Source organism: Bombus fervidus, chromosome 7, assembly GCF_041682495.2.
Source record: "Bombus fervidus isolate BK054 chromosome 7, iyBomFerv1, whole genome shotgun sequence".
Lineage (NCBI taxonomy): Eukaryota > Metazoa > Arthropoda > Insecta > Hymenoptera > Apidae > Bombus > Bombus fervidus.
In genome coordinates this window covers 4207211-4231931 of record NC_091523.1, presented here as the reverse complement: position 1 = coordinate 4231931, position 24721 = coordinate 4207211, and the positions used below count along the sequence as shown (strand labels likewise).

General features: G+C 41.1%; 1 protein-coding gene across 4 annotated transcripts in view; it reads left to right on the top strand.

Annotated features, from left to right (window-relative positions):
• Window positions 1-24721, top strand: part of LOC139988967 (band 4.1-like protein 4A) — a 60720-nt gene that overhangs the window by 13659 nt on the left and 22340 nt on the right. For all 4 annotated transcript variants that reach the window (XM_072006800.1, XM_072006799.1, XM_072006794.1 and 1 more), the window contains exons 3-4: window positions 19122-19226; window positions 20128-20267. In XM_072006800.1, coding sequence (XP_071862901.1) covers window positions 19122-19226; window positions 20128-20267 — 245 coding nt within the window. The remainder of the gene's footprint in view (window positions 1-19121; window positions 19227-20127; window positions 20268-24721) is intronic.

Here is a 24721-nt window from a genome sequence, read left to right as displayed (position 1 = left end):
CCTCTTCCGAATATGGGAAAGTTCATCTTGCGCATGTAAAAACTTTTAAAAGAGCTGACCTTTGGATAACGTCTAATAATTTAAGGAAAAGAATTTGATGTTTCCAGTTGTTTCTATCAACCATGACATTCAGTAAACAATAATACGGTTTTCCTAAATAGGAGATCAAATATCTTGGGGCTGAAAATTTATATGGCACGAAACATCGTTTACCTTGTTATTTCATATTACAAAATGGAAAATTCAAGAATTAAAACTACTTTATGTGTTTCCTTCTCAAATTAACGTGCAATTTATGCTAGATTTTCCCCATCTTCAATAACCGCTGTCATCAAAACCATTCCGACCAAAGTTGTGCGTTCGGCATCTCGCTATATCGATCGTTTATTAAAAAAGTAATCAGAATAATTAAACTCCGGAATCGGTATATCAGAACTCCCGTTAAGCGTTCTAAGTTCACAGCGCGTCAGAATTGAAAGAATTTGACGCGAAATTGCTGCTCTAACGGCGTTTCCCGTTCTTGGGCAAGGAACCGTGACCGGTATCGCGCAGGTAACAGCGAGTAGTATTAAATCGGCTGCTCGAAGATCGATATTCATCGCGTTGTCTGGGGGAGGGTTCCATTAGTCCTGTATAAAGGATCTGTTGACCGCCGTTCGTGAAACGTCTCTAATTAATTCTAATTAATGCGCTTCGAGTTGCGCGTCTATCTATTACCTATTAATTCTTACTTTTATATTAAATTTATAATATTACTTTTATTATGAATTATTAACTATTACCTATAATTATAATCATCCTTCCTTGCGATGTAATGCTTGCGTTTTCGCGATCCATGGCGCGAGCGTCGTACGCAACAACGATTATTCGTAGGGCCCAGTTGACTGGAAAATCGGAGAGAACATCGTCGTACAGAAGGTTGAATCGTAAGCATTGTATGACAGATATTAATGATTCGAATACCTGCTATGAAAGGGAAAGCGTAAACGTTTTAATAAGCCCCTAAGTTTGATAAATCGAGAGTCTTAATACAGAAAATATAGTCGAATCGAATCTTTAACACTGATCTTCTATTTATTGCACTTAAACAACATAGCTGATCGTGAAGCTGTCTTTGTCGCAGTTGTAGAAATTATTGTGAACTAGTAAAGTTCTACATAGGATTGCGACAAATGAACTTATAGAAAAAAATCATCGGTTTCTCGATAATTGATAATGGAGAGCTTTAAGAAACATGGAGTTTATTAGTTTGATGTTCGAGAAGCTCAATATTTTATTGAATCTCACTCTTCTAATATATACAGTAAATTCTAGTTCAAATACGTTTGCAATCGTTAAAATAATCAAATGTAGGTAACAGTACTCTATTTTTCGATTGACCGTGCCTTCGTTTAATTGTGACTGGTTGATGGCTAGGACTATTGATCGCGTGTAGCTCGGCTAAATCAAAGTCATGCATAATCACGCAGGAATGTCGTACTTATCGGCGGACGTTCGGTTTCATTGAACTCGCGCGCGATTCTAACCGAGACAGGAAAGAAGAAGCGCGTTCTCCCGTGGATATTTAAAATATTGCGTAATGCGGCGTGACCGGATGAGAGCAACTCGTCGCGTTGTTCTATTTCTATTTAAGGAAGCTGTTGAACGGTGTCTCGATGATCGCAATCACGATCGTAAATGATTATACGAATGAGAAGATACGGGAAGATAATGATTTTGGTTATACGAGAGCTGGTGACCGTGGGAATGGTAGAACGGCAGATTGAAATTTGTGTTGTGGGAAGGTTAGTCCGAAGGGGAAAGGAAATATTATATGGATGCAGGTAAGATGGGAGAATTAATGTATGCAGTGCTTCTGGAAATAATCGGGAAACGAATGGATTATTGGTGTACCATTTAATTGGAATCTGAATCTTCTTATTATGATAGTGATTATATAGTCTTTTTTTTTTTACAGAACTAGAAATGTTTAAATCTAAATCAGGCGGGATCGATAGATAGGGATTGACATGCCCTTCGTTAATTAAGAAACCTCAGATAATTTCGCAAGATGTACGAGAAAGAATCCGCTTTCTCTCCAAACCCGAGGATCATTCATCGAATAACCCGATCACTACTTAGTACCTCCATTAAGTTGAACAGACGAAGGAGTCGTGCCGTCATCGTCGCCGCGTTATAATTTCAACAATATTTCGTTTGTCTGCGGGTTTGGTTGAACGAAGCTCACCTCCCGTGACCAGAGGCTAAGTCAGCGGTGGGTTATGGGTGGCGCAGCACGAACAAGGGACGTACGTATCATAAAGGTACCCGGGGCATCTTCTTCTTCTTCTGGCTGGTCTGTTATTAGGCGATATACTAAAATTGGTGGGCCACTTCCCCACGGGGCAACCCCGTAACTCCCTCATCCACCCTGCACACTAATTCACGCGGCTTTTAACTTTGGTTTCTTTCTCCTTCGTTCAGTTCGTACCTTTCTCGTTCCCCTGGCGAACATTTTGCTCTCGAATAGCCAACCACGGATTTCTGCATGGACACGTGTGCGTTCGTGTAAGCGCGCAACCGAGCGAGCAGTCCACCGCCAAACATTAAAAACGAGGAAATTATTGCCTAGAGAGGGAATCGCCGTCTATGGGGGCCCGTACCGATTAACAGCGACCGTGAAAACTTTCGGAATGCTCCGCCGAAGGAGATCCCTGGAATGCCTTCCCTCGGGCTGTTAGAATGAAACGTTCGGTCGACCGATGATTCTCGATTCGAAAGGGTAATCTTGTCTTTTGCCCGCTGAATTTTTCGGGAATAAAGTCCGCGACCGACACGAAACTTCCACGACAAGAGGAGATGTTTCCAAACCGCCTTCTTTTCCCTTGTTTTTTTATTTTTGCGTTCTCTTCCATTTTCTTCTTTTTCTTTTTTTTTCATATGGTGGAGCGATCCTACCCCGAAGCAGCCCTAATTATGGGATATTCGGCGATGGAATTTCGATCGGTTAAAAATATCTGAAGTGGCTTAGTCGTGACGCTCAGCGTGATATTTTCGGTGCGTGTTTCCTACTGCGATATTCCAAGGCTTTGATTTCTTTTTTTAATAAATACCGTTCGAAACTTTTTGGTTGGAAGGGAATACGTCGAATATTAGAATTAAAATGATTATAAGATGTAACTCGTATTTCTATGAAAAGTTTGAATTCAAAAATTTACACTTGCGGAATAATTAAGTTAAAACATGTTTGAGATAAAAAAATTTAAATTTTTAAAGTAGCAAAACGTGAATGATACCCGATACTAACAGTCGGATATCAGGCAAACACGTTTTATATATTCGCCGGGTATAATTTATGCGATTCGAAGCAACTTTACTCCCGGGTGGGAAATACGACTAATTTAAACGTTACATGGGATAAATACGTTATATTATGCGTTACATCGAGTTTCATGAATATTTCATTACTCGTGTGTATCTCTGCACTGGCCGACTACCCCAAGCGTGAACTATACGTACGAGTAAATATCCATTGTACTTTTTATACCGTTTTATAGGATTTTTATCATGTTATTGCCACATTCGTCTCTGATCGTCCTAACTGTTTATGAAGTGTAAAGAGTAATAACGCGTACGTATAATAACGTTGTACGCAATTAGTGCGCGATATTTCTTTAGGAAGAAGATGATAAGGGGTGGAGCATGTACCGATAATCTTCTGGGAAATTGAAAAGTATTACTAATCGAATACAGACACTCCATAATCATGTCTTGCTTAATTTCAAATTCAGAGTTAGTTCTGTTTTCGTTGGCAAACAACAACAAATCGAACAAACCGTTCGTTGCAGTTAAATACAAACAAAAGTCCGATTGAGCCAAGTACAGTTCCGAGTAAATTCTCTTTTCACCCATGTCTTAAAACTCCCTTCCTACTCTCTGTACTTACACTTATACGATTTATCTTTAGAACTTCTTAATTGTTGCGGGTGCAAACTAACCCCGTCAACTTGGTTCAAGGAAATGCCAACATCAACGTTTTTCCCTTCGCGATGACAATCGCGAATTATGGAAATCGAAACTGGCGAATGGAAGTACAACGAGCAGACTGCGTTTGTTGTTTCGCGGCATTGTTTGCTGTAGCTCGCGGAATTTCCGCAAACAGTTCCCACGACCGAAGAAAATGAGGTTCTCGGTAGATTCAGTCTCGGAACGAGAGGATTCGTGCGGAACGAGCACGATGTTGTTTACTCCGTTCGACAATTATCATCCTTCGAGGCACCTTCCATCCCCTCTGGCCCCGAGCGTTCACCCTTCGCTATCTAGTGACGGTCAACAAAAGAAAATTCGAGCGAGGTTGGTGCGGGAGACCGGTTGGACTTTCCTCGAGGAACATAATTTAATCAGCCCCGATTAGTTCGATTTGACTTTGCGTTAATCCGTCGGACGAAAGTCATCGAAGAATCGTGTTTCAACAAAAAGCGGAAGTTGGAGGCGACTATTCGCGAACCATCGAATGGGGCAGGATGGGGTGCATGAAGCGCGAATTACGGACAATAGAAACCTCGTTCCTCCAATTGCGACGGTGCTTTCTCTGCCGAACTTTCCAAGCGATTTTCGTCCATCCTTTTCCGTTTCCGGGTGACGTCTGGAGCGACGATCCTGATAAAAGTTTCTCTCTACGGTGAAATTGAAACCAGTCTAATTATACCCGTAGATCGTTCTCGTTCTCGTCCCCCCTCAATCCCCTGCACCTCTCCACGCTCTGTTATCCTCGTTTCCCTTTCACTATAGATGCAGGTATATATTAAATTCACTGTCGATGGATTTGTTCTGAAAGAGAGGAACGGTCGTTAAAAAAAAATTCCTTCGTTACGCGTTCGTCAGGTCGCTCGACTATTATATTATACATGCCGGGCGAATTTTAAACTTGAATGACTTGATTGGGGGATATTCGGAAAGAAATCGAGTTACCAATTCTTTTTTTCTTCGTTTTTTCCAAAGTGTTCAAAGGCTGCCTCGTGACGACCTTTCAACAATGAAAGGTCTCAGGGATTAACGAAAGAATACAGCGATGCTCCGTATGCAACAATGGCATTTGAGTAACAATCCTAAGTTCTTGTGTAAAAAAATTTGATCGTCGTTCCCTTGATTCCAGCGAGCACGCGTAAATATAATTCCGTAATACCTGTGTTGCGATTGTATCTTTTCTCATAGGTCAAAATTTCTAGTGGATTCGATCGATTCGATTAATTTATCGATTGCTATGACAATAGATGTCAATAATTTATTTCACTTTCGTACGGAACGCGAGGATAATTTAAAAAATCGTTGAATCTTTTAACATGTTGTTAGTGTCGAAGCATTGATAAAGTGCAACGCAAATTTTAATGGAAGCTGCGCGAGTAAGTTACTTGACGAAAGTATTATTTCCTCCAACCGCGCTGAATGACTACGACAAGCTCGCCGAATGGAGGTTGTCAAGTCACACGGAGAAATACCACCGCAAGTAGTGCCACATTTAAAAACTCTGAATCACACCACTTCCTGAAATCGATCGTTTTACCACTCGTCATTCAAGTCGTTAGCTATCGTGACATCTGTCCCTAGAAAGGAATGGCCCGACCAATCGGGATTCCGTCGTAGAATGTTTCGCAATCAATTTACGAGCTTATGCCCGAGCTTACTCACGGCTAGCCGTGTGTCGAACGCGCTGGAACTCGCAGTATGTCGGTGGAACATAGCAACCTACTGTCCACTCGATGAAAAAAGCAACGCGCGTATCCTGCCTCTGTCTTCATTCCGCTTATCGTTCCCGGGCGTAAACGCGGCGTATATTAATAGAGTTCCACGAGGGCCGGTTGCAAAAGTCTCGGTGTGTCGGAACGTCACCGCGATTACATCAATTTCAATTATCGGGCTACGTCGCGATGCTTGCACCGTTCTGTTCGGTTTTCTGTTCTCGTGGAACGCGCACGGGTTCTTAGTTTCTTATTATTGGAGAGAAGCACCAAGGATAGGAAGGAGGAACACGATAATGTATCTGTAGAGAGAGAAAGAGAGAGAGAGAGAGAGGGAGAGAGAGGAAGAGATAAAGGAAAGGCATGGATGAGCAAGGATAGACTGCGAGGGAAAAGACCGAGAAAAGGGTAGCGTGATATCACGGATTATTAGAGCTGGAACGGTCGAGTCGTTCGGTTAGTAACCACGATACTTATAGACACTATTTCTCGCCATCGATATACCAGTATACGGTCGGTATCTTCCCGGTTTTATATCACCGATCATAGAACCAGTCTCGCGTAACCGAACAGCCTGGAAGAATGGTCATGCGTCAAGATAATGCGACCGGATAAATGTAACCCTTTCCGGCAGAACCAGATATCGTCGATACACCGCTCCCGTGTCGTTGCCATCGCGCCTCTTCTGCTCGATCCGATCGAATTTGCATATTGTTTATCGCTTGTTCGGATATTAGAGCTAGTTAATGAGTGGCTACAGACGCTACGTTCCACGCATTTTACGCCCCTGCTTCTGATTCATGAAGGATATCTGTACGGAGGAATCGGGGTAATGCGAGTAATTTGCTGTGAACATATTAAAAAGTGCGCGTGCAATTTTATGATAATACCTTTTAGCAAAGGCTACTAGAAATCGAACCTTTTAAGGTTTTATAGGAAACGAGGGTAAAAATGAAATCAAAGGAACAAGCTCGGGAAGTTTGTACACGCGTTGAAGTGAAAATGGTCAGGCCCGTATTGTTCTTATTCGATTTACTTTCGACTCGGGATACGTTTATCTGAGATATAAATTCCTATATGGGGTGTAGAAGGTTGACAAGAAATTACGTAAAAGCAAGGAAAACGGTTCACAAATCCTGCCTCGCTGTATCTCGGTTTGTATCACTTTTAGTGGATAGAACTTTTAAGTTCTATAAATTTTTCAACGCGATATGTTGTTTGCAAAACGAATTTTTCACCGCGATCTTCCTTCATATCGTGCCATGCTTCTTTCCAAACAAAAACTTGCTCGTCTGATTTAGATGAGATAAAAAAAGGTTCGACCATGCGAAGGAACAAAATACGAATATTCCATAATGAAGAAACGATAGAACGGTGGAAGATAAAATAGGACAAGAAGGATACCTTTACGAAACACGTCCGGTCAAGGGAAATTTCGTAGGTCTCGTTAGAATAATTTGCAAGCGTTTCGAGGCATCGTCCAATTACCTCCTATGACATCTCTCTGCAATTTACGTTCACGATCCGTGGCATCCGTAGAAGGCGAGCCTTCAACGAGGCCTGATTAGAAGAGCTCGTTCTACGTGCATTTCGCGGCCAATTCTCGGCAAAAGGAGCGGAGAAGTTCGCGTAGTTGAAACGACCGGGAATGAAAAGAAGGCGAGCCGGAAACATCTCTGAAGGGGATTTCTTCTTGGCTATCGGTTCGTTGAAATTTTCACTTTTCGAACAAGTTTCATACCTTTCCTTGGTTTCTTTTTTACCTCGAACCAATTATCTACGAGCAATGCTTATTCATGTAATTTACCAGAGGCGTAATCTCTTAAGGAGATAGTTTTTCGAGTAGGATCATTGTTCGCCAACACTTTTCATCGACGTTCCTGCGGTCGTTTGCAAAAAGTAGCAACGACGTAAACGAGGAAGAGAGAAAAACCGGTCTGAAATTTTCTGCTTTGTTGCCCGGAGCTTTCGTTCCCTTCCGGCGAACGATGGGAGCATCGTTGTTTCGGATAATTTTTGTAACAAGCCGTAAAAAGGCCTTCCCCTTCATTCTCCTTTTCTTTCTTCCTTCGTTTCATTTGTAGCTTTTCCTTTCCTTCCTCGTTTCTCTCCCCTTTTCTCTTCACGGTAGACGTATTGATTATTCAGATTCCGATTCGTTATGAATAAAGATTACGTTTTCAAGTAAACTCCCCCGTTTATGGGATGGCTCTTGTTGCTCGGGTGGTTTAAAAGTTTCGGATTTTTATATCTCCTGTTAGCAGCAGGGAAAGTTTGGTCGTTAAAGTTAACGAAAATACTCTTTCTCTTGAGCGCAACAAACTGTAACGAAGCAGTCGAGCATCATGATTCCTTTGTTCCTTCGCAAGATCGTAAATTCCTTTCTTTTACCTCGCGCAATTCGAATAATAAAAATATCTTCGAATCCGCCTTGTTGAAAAAATATTAAACAACGAATATGTACGCGTTTTTCAAACTTTTTAAACAAATCTTTTTTACTTTGCATTTTTTCGTTTTTGTAAATTAATAGCGAAATTAAAACTTTTTCCGTACGGAGTACTTCGTCAAAAAAACGCGCTCTATACAAACGGCTCTTTTTGTCGCGCCCGATGGAAGATCGTCCTCAAGATGAGAGTGAATATCCAAGCAGAAGAAAGATTGAATCGTGCCTCAAAGTATTATTAACGTTGTTCACCGTACCTTTCTTGTGCTCTTTGATACCTTTAAAGCCATCGCTCTGGAGATGTCAAATGACAGTCGCGACCAGCATTTTCACCGTGACAAGCTTTCTGCTTCGTACTATTCTAATCTTTCTAATCTCTATCTATCTTTGCATAAGGTTTTTAAGGTCATCTCTTGCGTTCTGAAATAAATAATTTTCTTCTTCGTTCGAGATTCTAAATTCGTGACATTGCAGTTCATCTTGGTACACCAGTTAAAAGATATTACAATTTTCGACGTATATTTCCAATTTAAAAGTTTATTTATTATATTGTACCTTATTTCTAAAAATACATATTTGATTAAAAGGAACGTAATTTTTACTAGTTCTGAATTTAACGACTAAAAAAATATTTGTTACTTAGCAACATGCAGTCGCATATATGCATGCATTCGATAGCAGCGATAGATTTCCTTCAGATGGTAGTGTGCAAGTCTCGCGTCAAACAAGAAGCAATTAAAAAGAATCGTCGACCAGTCTAATTGTCATCCTCGAACGCAATTAAATCCCTTAATAATCGCCTGTTGACCATCAGTAATTCGTTGTTTTCTTCAAGAAATATACCACCAGACTCCTCCAGCTAGGTCGTTTCTCGGGCGGTTACAGACGAGGAAGCAGCGATCAGCACTTTTTCTCGGAGCATCGCCGATGAGCCCCAACGAACTGTAACAGAGAACAAGCCAAAGTCAATTACCACCACGGTAGAATTATGCCGACCAATTGGCGTTACGCTGAATGTCTTCTTTCTGCGAGTCTGTAGAATCGCGATGGAAGGGGTATTTATCGAGAATTTGAAGCCTACAGGGCTGGTTTCGTAGCTAAACGACGAGATTCTCCTGCGAAACGTCTGATTCGGGGGCCCCTGATTCGCGTTTACGTGTTCCGATTCCCACGACAAACCCTAGCCCCGGGTGTTGAAAAGTAGCGGCCACCACGGGATCAACGGGAAGACAGAAAGAGAGGGCGGTATGCCTAAATAAACGGTTTGCCTGCAACGTATGTGAAAAATGAAAGAAACACGATTGTAGTGACTGGTGAACAGAGGAGCGAGCACGCAACCTGAAGATGATTACCTACCTCCTGGACCTATACCCAGGTCCATTCGGCCTCAGGCCAGAAGGGAAGAGAACCACCTCTTCTTTATCTTCTCCTTCGACGTCGTCGACGCGTCGTTGTTCCTCTTCCTTTTCGACTACTTTCCTTCTTGTTCGTTCCCTCTCAAGTTGGTTGTTCTGTACTTTTATTAGTTTTGTTACACCATGCCGTGCCGTCTCGGTCCACACACTTACACGTTCCGTTCGATCTTTCGCTTTTTCTAGGCCGCGTGACGCAGCACGCTTTTAAGTGCTTACCATGTACTCTCCCTTGTCGTGCTCTCGCAGAAGTAGGACGATGTTAGGCCGCACGTATTATATTATATTAATCGCGTTAAGCTGTCCGACTTCATCGTAGTTACAGCTTACGGGAAAGAAAATAAGAGATCTACTAGAGTAATCCTCGTTTTTGCACTGCCTCGGTGGTAGATTTCATTAACTAGTATTCTAGCCACGCGAGGTACGTTCACGAAACACGGTGTAACGAAACTTGTCATTTAATAACGTTCAACCACTTCCTTTATTTTTTGCCGCTTTTTAAGGCGAATACGTCTCTGTGGATTTAATTACACTGTACACTTACTGAAATGTTTCTTTTTATTTTAGCGTTTTTAGAGTTTTCGAAGGGGATGATTGTGTGTACGGATTAACGGTGGCTTTCTTCGCCGGATTATTGAAATAAAATTTCGTTAAAGACAATCGGAGGGTACAAAAGAATTCGGAGAATATCTTCCATTTGTTTTATTATGTTATAACTCTCTCTTGGTCATGCCTTTCAATCATTCTGTAACCGGCGTACCAACTCCTTTTTTTTCACATCACGTATATTTCTTCTACTTTATCTTCAAAGCACTCGTTCGATCCGTGTGCGGGGTGTAGGGTGGGACGACGGCAGCTGCCATTTCCAACAACTTGCAATCAGTGAAGTAACTTTTTGTATAAATAACATTTACATATCTTCAAAGTCCTGCATCGTGTACGGGGAATAGCGCAGTGAGCACTTTTAATGCTGCTACGCAATCTTTAAGCTCAAGAGGCAAACTAGTGGCATTTTAAAAATTTGTTAAAAACTTTTCTACCGGTTGAAATCCTACCTTCGATCCCTCATCCACCATATTTCATTGAAAACCACTACTAACGTGCAACGTCAATTCTCAATCTATCGGACAATCAATTTTTTCCCTTCAAGATGCACAGTAACGAACTGCATACATCTACCAACGATAGTCATCGTTGTACGCGCGCCACGATGGCCGCGAAGCACAGAGCAAAATCGAAGAGAGCAGCGTACACGCGAAAGGAAATTGTCGCGCGCGGAAAAAGGAGGAGAAGAAGAAGAGAATCAGGAGGAAGAGGAGGAGGATGGATCGGCAGGCTGGTAAGTCGCTAGCGCAGAATCGCGGGCGACCAGCCGGTCGCGGTGCTCGTTTTCTTTATCCCTCGCCTCATCCCCCGTGGGGTCGGTGGTGTTGCTCGTGCAGCCAACGATGCATTTTCCGCTGAAAGCCTATGGATGCGAGGCCATTGCAGGTGAAATGTTGCACACTGTGTACCTTTTGTACGCACGGAGTGTCTATTTACTCGGTTGCTCGGAGGCTTGTCTCGCCAGTGGCAGCGCGACTTCCTCTAAGAGCACAATTTTCTTGCTGGAGCTTCTCGATTTTCCTGGCTGGATTCAACGCTTGTTCTCATTTCGTTCCATCCATTAGCTATCCCGCCTGTAACACTCCTCCCTCTTTCTCGCCTGCTTTCGTTTTCGAAGTGGTATAGCCTTCGAAGTTACACAATAGCAGCCATTACGACGTAGAACGCCGAAACATCTTTTCGTATTACCACTCGCGGAGAAAATCTCATTGTTTTAATGATTCGTTCTTTCATCGGGCATTTTCCGACATTTGTATTCATCGATAGGTAGATTTCTAGACAATTGCTTGAGCAGTTTAGGAGTAGATTAAGGAACAAAGTTTGCTTCGGTGCAAGTTTGTAAGTTAAACGTATAGTTGTTTGAAATTCGCTAAGAAATTGCAATGGTGAGATACTTAGCTTAACGTAACATCATTCGGTTCACTTTGAGGTAAGTGAACGCAAGGTGATACGGATGTAGCGTGACCGTGATCGAGAGGAAGATAGCAGCGACAAGAAAGTTAATTAGCTGGAATATGTTGTAATTTCGTGCGGTTTAGTTTAACCGTTATTAACTTCGCCACATCTTTTGTGTCATTTTCGATTGAAACGCATTTTTCTATCTTTAAACCGCTATGGAGGAAGCACGCGGAAGATGAAACAAGAACGACTGATCCTTCGCATCCGCGTAATAACAACAACGCTGTATCGAGAACTATCGAAGCGTTGCTTCCATCTAAGTAACTTCTCGGATAATACATCGATCCTAAGCATGGCGCGCAGCATAAACAGCAATGGTACATGACGTTTCACGTCAAGTTTAGCAGCGTGGTTTATAAAAAGTGACAAATGGACTGACGAAGTGCTGTCCTTGCGGTCATCGAAACCTTCCCTCCTACCATGGGCATACATATTAAGTATGGACTACGCATTCTCTCTCTGGGCTACGTCCACCATGTAACTATTTATAGACGACAGACCGACCGACCCTGATAGAAATGCCTTGCAGAGAATGCCGTACGCACCTTTTCTTCTCTCTCTCTCTCTCTCTCTCTCTCTCTCTCTCTCTCTTCTTTTCCCTCGGTGTGTACATATACCCGAGATAACGAGCGCGCTAAATGGAATCGAGCAACGCTAATCAGTCGCCGCTTGTTCCACGATGAATGAATCCTTCATAATTCCGTGTCGGTCGACGAATCGCCGTGCTTCGCGGAATATCGAGTTAATGTAACCATAGATTTGTGCGTGAAAAATGATAATGGCCAGTCGGGGTACGGCAAGAACCACAGCCAGCTTACACGCGATAGCCTGGCCCGCGTGCATGAACGTGAACTGTGCAACTACCGAAGCGTTGCTTCGTTCCAGTGCATTGCAGCAGCGATAAGTTACGCGAGAGTCCGTCGATCGCAAGGCGACCAACCATCGGAGCTTCGAGGCTTCCTTCGCCGTCGCAACGCTCGGAAAAAGTGACAAACAACCCGGGCAGGTATCGTCCTCGTGCATGAACCGTTCTATGCCCGGGCAAGAAGGGCATTAGTGTATGCGCCACCAGCGTTTATCTCTCTCGTGCGTGTTTAATTAACTAATTTATTTAATTGCTTAACGATTACCTTTCCTGACACGAAAACGTGTAATTTATTTTCACCGCGTAACGAGCCGATTCCCCTTCTTCCCTTTCCCGGTTTATTTCGTTTTGCTGATTACGTTCGCTTGCTCGTGCCGGTCTGTCATTCAGAACGAGGCGGTCTCGAGCGGTGCTAATTGTGATCGATCGTGGGAGTTAATCGAATTTCAGAGCTTTCCTATTTATTGCGTTCGTTTCGTCGAATTGTTGCTTATTTAAAGGTATTTTAAAAAGTATATTTAAAATTTGCAATTCGTTGGAATTTTAGTGTTTCGAGTATGAAAAGTTTCATGCATTTCGATTCTTAGGGCGTTATTCTAATGGAGAGATTTCTAAAGTTCTAATTAGCTTAGCATCCACTTAAATATAGAATTACATTAGTATCAACGAGAAAACATTAATTCTCTTGCTACTAACAGTCATGCGCGCAGACGAGAAAGAATTTTTTTAAAGTACTCATTAACTATATCGAAAAAACAATTTGAATTACCGCTTAACCGACCTCTGATATAAACCGGTGAAGATTGGCGTGAGCAGCAGGGTTAATTCATCGAAGCGACGACATTCACCTGTAGCATCACGTGTAGGTACTCGAATAGGTAGTCTGGTATCGCGAATGAATTGTCCGCGGGCGATCGAGGGAGTGCGTCGAGGCCGCGACGATGAACAGAGCTCGTAGCTCGAAAATTGGTATTCCCCGGTAGGTATGAGTTAGCGGCATCGGTATGTGGGTATTATACCTTTTGTATTCCGATGTGACACGCCTCCGTCACGTTTGCGGGCGTACAACGACGACGACAGCGTCGGCCACGGCGAAACGGCCAGCAATGGACGTATGGGTGGACAACGATAAGAGTGTTGCCGCGGACGTCCACGTACACCCACACGACCATTCCGTCGTAGAGTGTAGAGCGTAGAGCGTGTAGAGAGAGCACGTACGTGGACGCGCGTACTAACACGAGGGCACACAGACGGCACGAGAGGGCCCATGCGGATGCCATACGTAAAGGCTCACTGGTAGCAGAGTACCCAGAGCCGTATGTACGTTTGAGAATACATTATGTAAGCAAAAGGTGAAAAAAGACCGGTGGAATAAGCCTCACCAGATTCTATCGAGTCGCGTCCCTCCGTCTACTCTCTTCCAGCGCCTTCCTCTTCTTCTTCTGCTGGTCTTCTGCCTGCCGCGTGTTCCTGTACCCCTGAGCCCGAACATCGGGCCAGCAGCATCAGGGCATAGACCTTCGCTCTGTTATACGTACAGGTAGTATACATACGTATCCGCCGATACCGATGCTGCGTCGTATATATATACCGAAACCAAGCCGCTGGCGCTCGTAAGCTGAGGGAAGAAGGGATGGAAGAGAAGGAAAGAGAGAGAAAGAGAGAGAGAAAGAGAGAGGGAGAGAGAGAGAAAAGAAAAAGGCGAAGACAATGCATCCTGGAAGCAGCCGGGCGAATTTCATCGCGGGTCTGGGATATGGCCAGGGAGTGGGATCCAAGTCGATTCTTCTTGTGGACATTGAAGTTCTTCCATCTTCCGATCCGCCAAACCTTTGGTCAGGAACCAGTTGGTGCTCTGCATCTTTCTGAAGACTCCTTTTGGGGACGATTGTGCCTATCTCGACCACGAATCTTTTTTAATAACAACGCGAAATTTTATAATACGTACTTCGTAACGCCGATACGAATTACGAACAAATCGTGCTCATAATATCGCAAGTTGGATTCCCCAGCTTCTTCATCAACCGTTTCTTTCGTGAGTCACGTTGCACGCGGAAACATAAATCTCGTTAAAAAATGCAGCCCTTTCATTTCCCTCGTTTGCGATTCCACGAAGGCATCAGTCGATCCACGAAATCCAAAATATTCAGAAGCCACGCGTGTCTGTCGAGAATCACGTAGCTCGTGGACGACGAAAGTGTGCTCGTCTCTGTGCTGATCGTTGGTCGACGGGATCCTCGTTTCCATCATGGTTGTCACTGTTTTCGAAAAGCTTCGATGTTCGCGGTGCCAACTACATAGATTACTGAGATTTAAAAGGACTTACGAGAGTAACCGGTCGAGATGAGCAGTAAACCTTGGGCTATCGACGTTTCTTTTCTGCACCTTTCCACCTTCTTCGTCTTCTTCCTCTTCTCTTTCCCTCTCGTTGAACTATTGCTTTCCTCTTCAGCCGTCCCTCTTCTTCGCGCGGATTACGTCTTTGTTTCGGTATGTTCCTATGATAACATTGTTCCGGTTGCAGCACAACCGTGGCGATTTTTTGTATTTCGAGCGACTGATAAAATCGCGATATACTTCGTTGGTCCAGGAACCCTATATTTCACTTGGATCGCGCGTTCGTATGCGTTGTGGGAGATTCAACGAGTGAGCTAGAAGATAAGGGCACGTTTTAATAAAATTGCCCGTATTCATCGCATGTGTAGCGTTACAAAAAAAACTATTCCTGTCTACGATCGGAGCTTAATAAAGGGAAAAAGCTCGTCGCACTCATATTAGGACTCCCTTTAAATTAGAGCTTTTTTTCGAACATTCGAATCTTTTTTTTTAAATCGATTAAATATTTGTTTTTAATTTCACGCGTTTTTCTATTTTCTGCCTTTGTTCCACTAGGAGCACTTATTTTATTAAATCAGAAGTTCTATAGAATACAATCTATAATTCGCGAACTGTTAACTTTTTAATCGATTCTAGGCTATAACCGCGCGTTATTAGCTTTACTCTTCAAAATCTTTCCATAGAAAACTGCTCTGCTCCAAAAAAGTAAATTTTGCATGGAACCGAGTGAATCATTTAAATGGTGTGATCCACAAGAGCACTCGTTTGATATAACAAATTCTACCTTCGTGTACCGAACACACGATACACGTCCCCGTTTGTTCCGATAAAAGTGCAACATTTATGAACTTGTCGTGGCAATCTTCGTATACCCTTGTGCTCGTTCATTAATAAATTCGTTCGACATGCACCAAGTAAACTATGGAGGAGCAGTAATCACATTTTTCGCTGGAAATATGTTTTTGCTCTTGCAACAAATTACGCAGCGGCGCGCACTGTGCATTCGTTCGTTGCACCGATTCCAATGTCATTATACCTGTCCCTGGTAGAAGAAGAACTGGCCTGATCCGTGGAAGGTGCAAACCACCTCGTCGTGGTAAAAGTGCAGGTGCAGCAGAGGTAGAATAGATGCCAGAGCCGTGGATGGGTTCACGGCACCTACAATAAATTTCATGACGCCGCGATCCAGATACAAGTACAGCCAGAGTTGAAAAGAACGAAAGAAGAAAAAACGAGAGCGAGACAGAGCTGCCTCGTTCGATATTTCTCTCGATTTTTCTCTTTCATTTTTCTTCCTTTTCTTCGTTCGTGCATGCCTCGATGCTTTGTCGTTGACCCCGGCTATCGAAAATCATTACCTAATTTTACTTAACGAATTTCTTTGTTGGATATTGGCTGGCCCTTGGTCTTTTGTCCGGGTGCCCTTTGTATTGATGAACGTTTATGAAACGTGTGCAGTAGTTTGTGATTATTGTTTCGTTCATTATTCGGATAAAAATGTGTTATAAGGTAAAATTTTTTTCGATTAAACCTCCTTGGTGATTTTATCAACTGATGAATAAAAGATTCCGTATTAGACGAAGGGAAATCTTGAAAACTGCTGATAAGAAAAGGTAAAATATGGTTTTCCAATATCTTATGGCAGAAAAATTTTAAGAACAACTTAAGAAAAAGTCGCTCCGATTTCAATTTTATATTTCAATTCTATTATTTTATATTCAAGGAAATTTATTTCATTGATATTAACTAACGGATAATAAAGATGGAGATACTGATTATTTCTACGTATTTACATCTTTCATATGAATGATATATTATTATTCGATCGTTAGAGGAATCAACAATACCTTTACTTATCGTCGTAAAATTCTGTGACCTGTGTGCGAAATGTTCATGGTGTAACGAGTATTTGAAGAGAAAATGATACGAAGGAAATGGCAGAAACGATGATACTCAAATGACTTTATCGTTTAGTAGTACATGCTTCGATCGGACATTTCGTAAAATTTAATTATATTTGCGAACAAAATATTACGACATCATATGTTTCGACGTGACATTATAAATTTACTTTTTATTAATTTTTCTTTCAACACCCACGAAAGGAAATCAACAAAATTTACGCGGATCACTCGAAAGACACCGCTAATTTGCGTTCGAATCCCGGGTTTCATCGTTTCCGAAGAACACTTTCCTTCGACAAATGACGAAGCGTGGCAGCCGTAACGCCGCAAACTAACAATTGTCTCGAATACGTGCACGGCGTGGCGATGATCAATACATATCGCGCGCAACTTGTCAAAGTCGAGCCACCGCAAGATCGTTAGAGACATCAGCCTCGGCTTCAATTATCATCCTCGAATTCCAGTGGTGTGTGCGCGCAAGAAACGGCGCTTTCTGTATGTAATGAACGATCGAGGGAGACAGCTGAACGTAACGAACGTCTCGCGAAAGAGAAACGGAGAACACGCCGAAGAACCAAGTATGTAAGTAGATCGACGAAGACGGTGCGGTAGAACGAAAGGACGTGGGGTAAAGAATAAGAGGTGGTAACGCGGCTACGCTAATTACGAACAAACTCAGGGATATTCTTCCTTTTTCGTATATTCACGTGCACGGGGACGTACACAGCCCATATCTTCAAGGAACAAACGATCGAGTACGAAAACACACGTCGTGAATCTCCGTTAGTTTCCCCCGAAGGGGAACAAACGAGCGTCATGGCTCAGCCACGGAGCCAACTGGGAACCGGAAACCGGTGATTTCAATCTCAGTTCACCGACTGTATATCCCGCGGTTAAATCGACGCCGAGTCGATGCAGTAAACTATCCTCGATTCTTCACCTTTCGATTCTTTTATCGGGCGTCTCTGCTCGAATTTTTCGCTTTTTCTTTCTTTCTATCCTCTTTTTTCCGATCGAGGTGGCTTAACCACACAAAGAGGAACTTGGAGAAATTGTAAGGTCTGTATCGTGGAAATAAATTCTTGACTGCATTACTTCTCATGGTGGTTTTAGCAAGATACTTTTAACTTTTATATTAGATTCTTAGAAATACTAAGGAAGAATATTAGATTCCTTTTAATTGGTTTGATTCCTGGAGTTCCTTGTTAGTTTTCTCTTGAGTTATATTGTTTGAAGGTAGGAATGGTAAGGCACTGTTTCTTGATCGGGTCGAAAATGTTTAAGTAGATTAATATCTATAAAAGAATATCTGACTCTTGGAAGCCTGATATGCTAATTGCTATAGCATTGGAAGTGAAAGTTTAATGGAGGACTATGCGAGATTATTGAATATATGGGCACTAAACGGTATATCACGGACATATATATTTAAGTTATGCGTCAACGAATTAACATTTAGTAACCTTGTGCGAGAAGTTACGACTACCTATTATTTCGTTATACGTATAAAAATTACTTCTTATATAGAAGAATATACGAACGTTAAAATGTAATTTAACAGAAACGGAACGAGTATCTGTTTGGAAAAAACAGCGATTGCTCGGATCTCTCGAATCTACATACAGGAAACCAGTCTTTATCCTACTTATTTATTTTGTATAACATAAATATTTCTGTTTTTATTAAACCAAACGATGTATTACGAAAATATAGAAACACGCATGTTGGAAATGTAAGGAAAACACAAAGCATTGACAAGAAACCAAGATCGATCGACAACGAAAGCGTTTCGATCTAGCATACCTGTTATTTATCACAGTAAAACAAGTGACGCGCTATCACGACATCAAGAGGATCGAGCTGGTTTTGTATTAAACTCGTTTTTGTTTTAAACTCGATTTGAAATTCTATTTCACTCTGTCGTGTGTAATAATTGCGAAGTACCACATGTCCGATCGTGATATGGCTGCTCGCGCTACGGATAGAACTTAATTATTCCGCGTGCAGCTAGGAAATCTACCAAGCGTAATGACAGATTGCGCGAGATTCTCAGGCTGGAAACAGACGGAAATCGATTTTGCGGCTGGGACGGAACCGTTATGAAACGTGTCGTACAACCTCCCCTTGAATCAGCGTCGATAGATAGTTGGTTCTCGTGCACAAAGGCATATAAACGCGTTCTAATGCAGTTCGAACGACGTGCTCAATGACGCGTGCGCATCACGATTTAAATCACCACGCTCGATCGAGCGCGGATCGAAAGTCGTCGCGGTGATACTAATGTAGGTCGGTTCAGGAAGTAATTCCGCTCGTGTCGCTAACATCGGCATTGTTATTGACTGGATAAATCAAACATTGCTCTTTTTTTCTATTTTCCAGAGCTCGAACCTTGGTCAGGAACTGCTAGATAGGGTGTTCAGGCACCTGAATCTATTAGAGACTGCTTACTTCGGTCTACGTTACCTGGATCACACCAATCAGACGGTAAGGATATTGTTTCTATTGACCTTCCGTATCGAGTTGATTGAAATGACAACGAACGGCGTGTAGTAGGTGCAGGAAGTATTTACAAACATTTTCACCTTGATGTTTATGTACTAGTTGGGTGACTCCGGATATGTTAAATTTTTTACTAGCAAAATGTGTTTACCTCGATATTTATGTACCGATTATATAGGTGCGATATTAAGATATTAAATCTTTCATTGACATCTTTTTGATCTAACGTTTATTAAGTACTTTCCGCGCCTACTATACCTTTTAACATACTTTAAAATTATTATGCAATTGTATCTCACCATATAATAACTTCATTGAAAAATATACTACGCCATTGTTTTCAAATTTCATTTTTGTTTTCATGAAAATATGTGAAGAAGTTTCTTTTTATTTCCACGAGTATTGAATTAGATATCATATGATCGTTTCGAAAGCTCTGTAGACCTTAATTTTCAGATCAAGGTAGCGCGCGTGAGAAATTCTGTTCGCTTTCTGGAAAAGCTTTGTCAATTACGGTATGAGACAGACGAGTTCCCTTCTATAATTATAATCAAAGGCAAATTGACTCGGTCTAACGCGAAGCAGTGTCTTTACTACGTCTTTGGCGTGACTCTGAACAAACAGCAGTATGATCAATGCAATAACTGGATATCGAACGGTTAATTAGATTTCGATGATGAAAAATTCATAGGAAGGATGGCCCGAAGGGAGTCGATTGCATCGGCCCCGGGCCATAAGAGGATAGGATTATTATCCACGGGAAATGTTGAGCTGCCTGCAATTTCCGGTCTGCTTGATCAACAGTTTCAGCGTGACGCGCCTCGATCGGAAGGGGATTAATTATTTAGAAGTAATTCTCTACTGTGTTATTCGCGCACCTTTATAGCAATGGCTCGACCCGAGTAAGAAGATCGGAAAGCAACTGAAAGTCCAAAAAGGAGATCCGAGCTCGGATGTCTACACTCTCTACTTCAGTGTGAAATTCTACGCGGCGGACCCCTGCAAGCTCATTGAAGAGATCACAAGGTGAGCAGATTGAATTTATCTTGTCACGCGAATAGTCCACTAACTACCCTCGATGCTGTAAACCACCCTCTCGCAAATAATTTTATCGATCCAAGCTTTGGCATAATTGTATTTGAATACTATGCTTAAGGGAAATACATTTGATAGAATTATTTCAGCGAAATATGCGGTGGTTCATATTTTTGTTTCTCTATTTTTTTAATTAATGCAATGGAGCGAAAATGCTATTTATATGATATATCTCATGGCAGAAAGAGTCAAATTGGAGAGGGTAATGGATCAAAAGTGTCATAAGATGGGCCTGAATAAAATGAAATATATCAGGCTATTGGTGAACCATTACAAACTAAAATCAATAATCGTGGAAAATATCGATGATTATAAAAACATTTCATAATATTATTACCTTGTCGAGGTCCGTCTCAAGAATTTTTTAATTTATCAATAACGGTATTACGAACGAGGTTGTTAGATGCAGACATAGATACAATTCATCGAACTTGTATTAATAAACATATGAAAACTATTAACACTCTTTACAGTAAATTATTAAAAATGTTATAACAATGGTAGAAATGTACGTAGTCGTGGAGAAACTTCCTTTACCGTGTCATTAAATTATCGTGCCTCGTATCTTATATTATTAATATTTATTTTGTAGATACTACTCGCAATTTGAAATATGTATGCTGTCAGTATGCTTGTTAGCTGTACTAATAGAAATTAAATTATACATATTCATCCTGTATCATTATCATCATCATCACCACGAACCACGCAAACTTCTCATAATATCCAGGACATGAAACAACGATTAATCTTAAATTCACACGTTTTCCGTTTTAAAATACAATAGCGTGAACATCTCAATCTTCCACTCCGTTATTTCTTCTCGGCTTGAATTGCTAAACGATTAATCGCGTAGAAAACAACACAAGCGAGAGACACGTCGATTGGTATCACGTTTATTACGAGAACCTAACAGTACCCGCCGTTCTCCTTGGCTATTATAGTCGGAGAGATAGAATTCGATTTTGTAGTTAACGCTGACGAAAATTTACATCGTTTTACATTGTCCGGTCGTGATTCTTGAATTAATGAACGAAGCAAGTTTTGTAATCTCTCAATCAGTTCCAACACTGGTAACGCAAAGTACCTCCCGTTTTATGTTCACGTGTGTTTGTATACACGGACGAACTCTCGGTTCTGTCGCATGTCGCATCATGAATACGAAACAGACACGTTTGCACGAGTATAGGTCTCGTGTCACAGGCACTGGATGCCTGTCTCGTTATCCTAATGAGTTGGGCTTAAAATTCTTCAAAGCACGCCTGAAAATCTTTTTACCTCAGCGTCATTCCAGCGAAGGAGTTAAAAGAATTTAAAACACTCCTTCTCCGACATTGCACTCGTTCTAGTAAAGCAAGCGCGCTTCTTTTGATAAACAAATAGCTCCACTCGATATAACTTACTATCTTTTCCTTTTTCTTTTTTTATTCTTCCTTTGAATGACAAAGAACGAATTGTCTCGATGTTAATCTTATGTTTTATGTATCGTTTAGTGCAGTATAAGATTTGTCAGTCGACAGAATCACAGACGATAGTTATTAAAAATTAATCGAGTGCACAACATGGAAGTAAGGAATTAAAGGCAATAGAGAAATACGATGATTTTTTGTAAATAAATTAATAATAAGTAGAACTGGAACTAGACTTTTGAGATTGAGTAATCTCTTGTATGAGTCCTTCGTAAATTTCAATGTTATTATTGATCCATTGTATGAGATATTAACTGAAAGCAATACTTTTACAGTATTGAACGCTTTTAATGAGAACACGTAGTAATAATTAAAATTTATTAGACAACAATTGCGAGTGAATCTATTGTACTTAGCCTACAATGCATTCTGTTATGAATCTTCAGAGAGATTTGTACTGAAGTTCTAACGATCTTAATAAAGTTACGGTACGATGACGAAGTACATATATCTTTGAATATCTGACTCTGGAATCAGCTGTTCAATTACCTTTGATCGATAACTTCTGTAGATTCTAGTAATTTCAAATTAAATTGAAACTTATGTCTATGTTGCGAAGATATTCAATGCAACCATCGGATTCGCGAAATATCTCGAAAATTCGTACGAACGGTATTACCTTCCTGAGAGGAATCACCGTCATTTCTTTATCAGCCCTATACGCAATATATATCCGTGAGTGGATCGATTTAGCCGATCGAGCGTCGACAAGAGTATAAGCGAATGCCGATGTCGACGGCAGGGTGTAACGGACCTTTTTAATGGAAATCTAGAGAAAAATTGAGGGTTCTGTCACCGATAAACCGACTCGATTGATTCGTTGCTCGCTGAAGGGAGTTTCACAACCCCTGTGTACAATTCTAGCATTTACCTTTTCCTCCGCTTTGCGAACGCTACTTCTCTTTAAGTTCCACCTCCCAAGATAAAACAATCATTTTTCTGAGACTGCCGACTTCGCTGCGATTGGTATCGATCATCCACGGTGTTTCTTCCTTTTGTGGTCGACCGCGTGCGAAGTCCAGGGAGAGAACTACCACCTTGGTCGATCTCGAATATTCCGGATCCGCTTCCGCGTAATGGAAGCACGGTAAGGGATTCTTTTATTTTTTCGATTTCTTACAAAATGATGCACGAAGCAAATTATTAATTAGCGATTAGACAGTAAACGTAAAACTTAGTAGTACGAAAGGAAAAAGGCTACAAAGAGTTTCCTAGAATGTATTATATAAATTTAACAACGAATTCTTTTTAAACGATTGCAGCCGTTGCTTTCAGTAGTTGACTATATTAATGTTGATTTTTTTACCAAGTAAGTTTTTTGTATCATCATCGTAGCATTGATTTTTGTAAAATATACATACATTACGCGTGTCTACGTATAACTTTGTGAAAAGTTATACACTATGAAACTCGTCGACTCGTTTGATTGCTTTCACGAGGGCTTCCACGGGGGTAATTTTGTTATTACGTATCTAAATGCAAAGTATCGCTCTTTCATGGAAATCTGAAAATTGTGCGTCTCAATGTACGATAGTTATAGAAACTTTTTCGTCCTGTCGTACGGAAGAATTTTGAAAACTAGCAACATTAACATTGCATTGCATAGATGATCGTGATTACAGAGGAAACCTGTTTTCTTTATTAGCTCTTCTTGAAGCTAGAATAGCGCAGGTTTTCGTTAAAATCACGTATTATCCTTAACTTCTCGTCGTTTTTAGTTTATGAATATAGACTGCAAATATAATTACAAATTAGTCGCGAGGTACCAAACTTTAGTAATTTAGATAGACAGGTTCTCGCCGTTTCTTGTAGGATCTAATTTCTTTTCTTATTAGCTTATATTCTGTCTTTCTATCAGATTTTTAAAATTTATCAAGCTGTATGAGTTTCTAGTTATTTTTTTCCATTATGATGTCTTAATTTATCATGGTAATCTGTATTAGTTATAAGTTATGAACGATGCACAATCGAACCGATATACATACAATTAGCCTTTGTATACTTTGGAAGTGCTTAATTAAAAATCCCTAGTATATTGTAAAAATTCTACCTATTCGTTATGAAGCCCAACGATAACGAATCGAAGGCGTAATCATTTTGCTTGAAATTAACTTATAAATTACTAACATCTATCTCGTCATATAATGCTCTATCAAATTACCAAACATCCTGTTCTTAATCAATCTTTTACCGCACTATCCGTTCTTTTATCGCACCTTTATCCATCCTTTCTTCTGCTAAGATGTTGACTTGTTCCGACGAAATCCAATAACATCGCCATGTATTATCGTCCCTTTCGTAATTCGTTAAGAGCTACCAACAAATTAACAAAGAAAAAGGATTTGTCACACTAGGAGACCATGTATTACCGCGACAAGGCGGAAAAATTCGGCGGTTTCACGGCATCAAGCTTGTCGTCCATCGTTCAAGATTTTCCCGGTAAAATGAAAACTCGGGGAAAGACGCCCATTCGGTTGATTCGGTATAGCTACACGATCCGGTGTACCGGGGAAAGGGAAAAAAAGGCGTCTTTGGAAACAGACGAACACAATCTATATGCAAATGCGTTCATCTTTTATCCCGAGTATGAGCAATCGATGGACGCTTGTCGAGGCCCCGTCGTGGTTGCATCTTCGACTCCATTGCACAATGAACGAACTGCGGGATATCAATATCTACGCGCTACCAACCGCTTATAAATAATTCCGGTAAGATGCGCGTTTGCTCCCGCCATCATTGCATATTTGTTTTCGCAGAAATTGAAAGCTATTCGAGAATTATAACAAGAACGATGCAGATTGGTTACAACTATATCCCGCGTATCTGTTTTTCGATATTTCCAAATGAACGTTACAGTATCGAGACCATAACGTTGGAACGGGAATTCTGTGTAATTGCTTCTTTTTATTCGCTTAT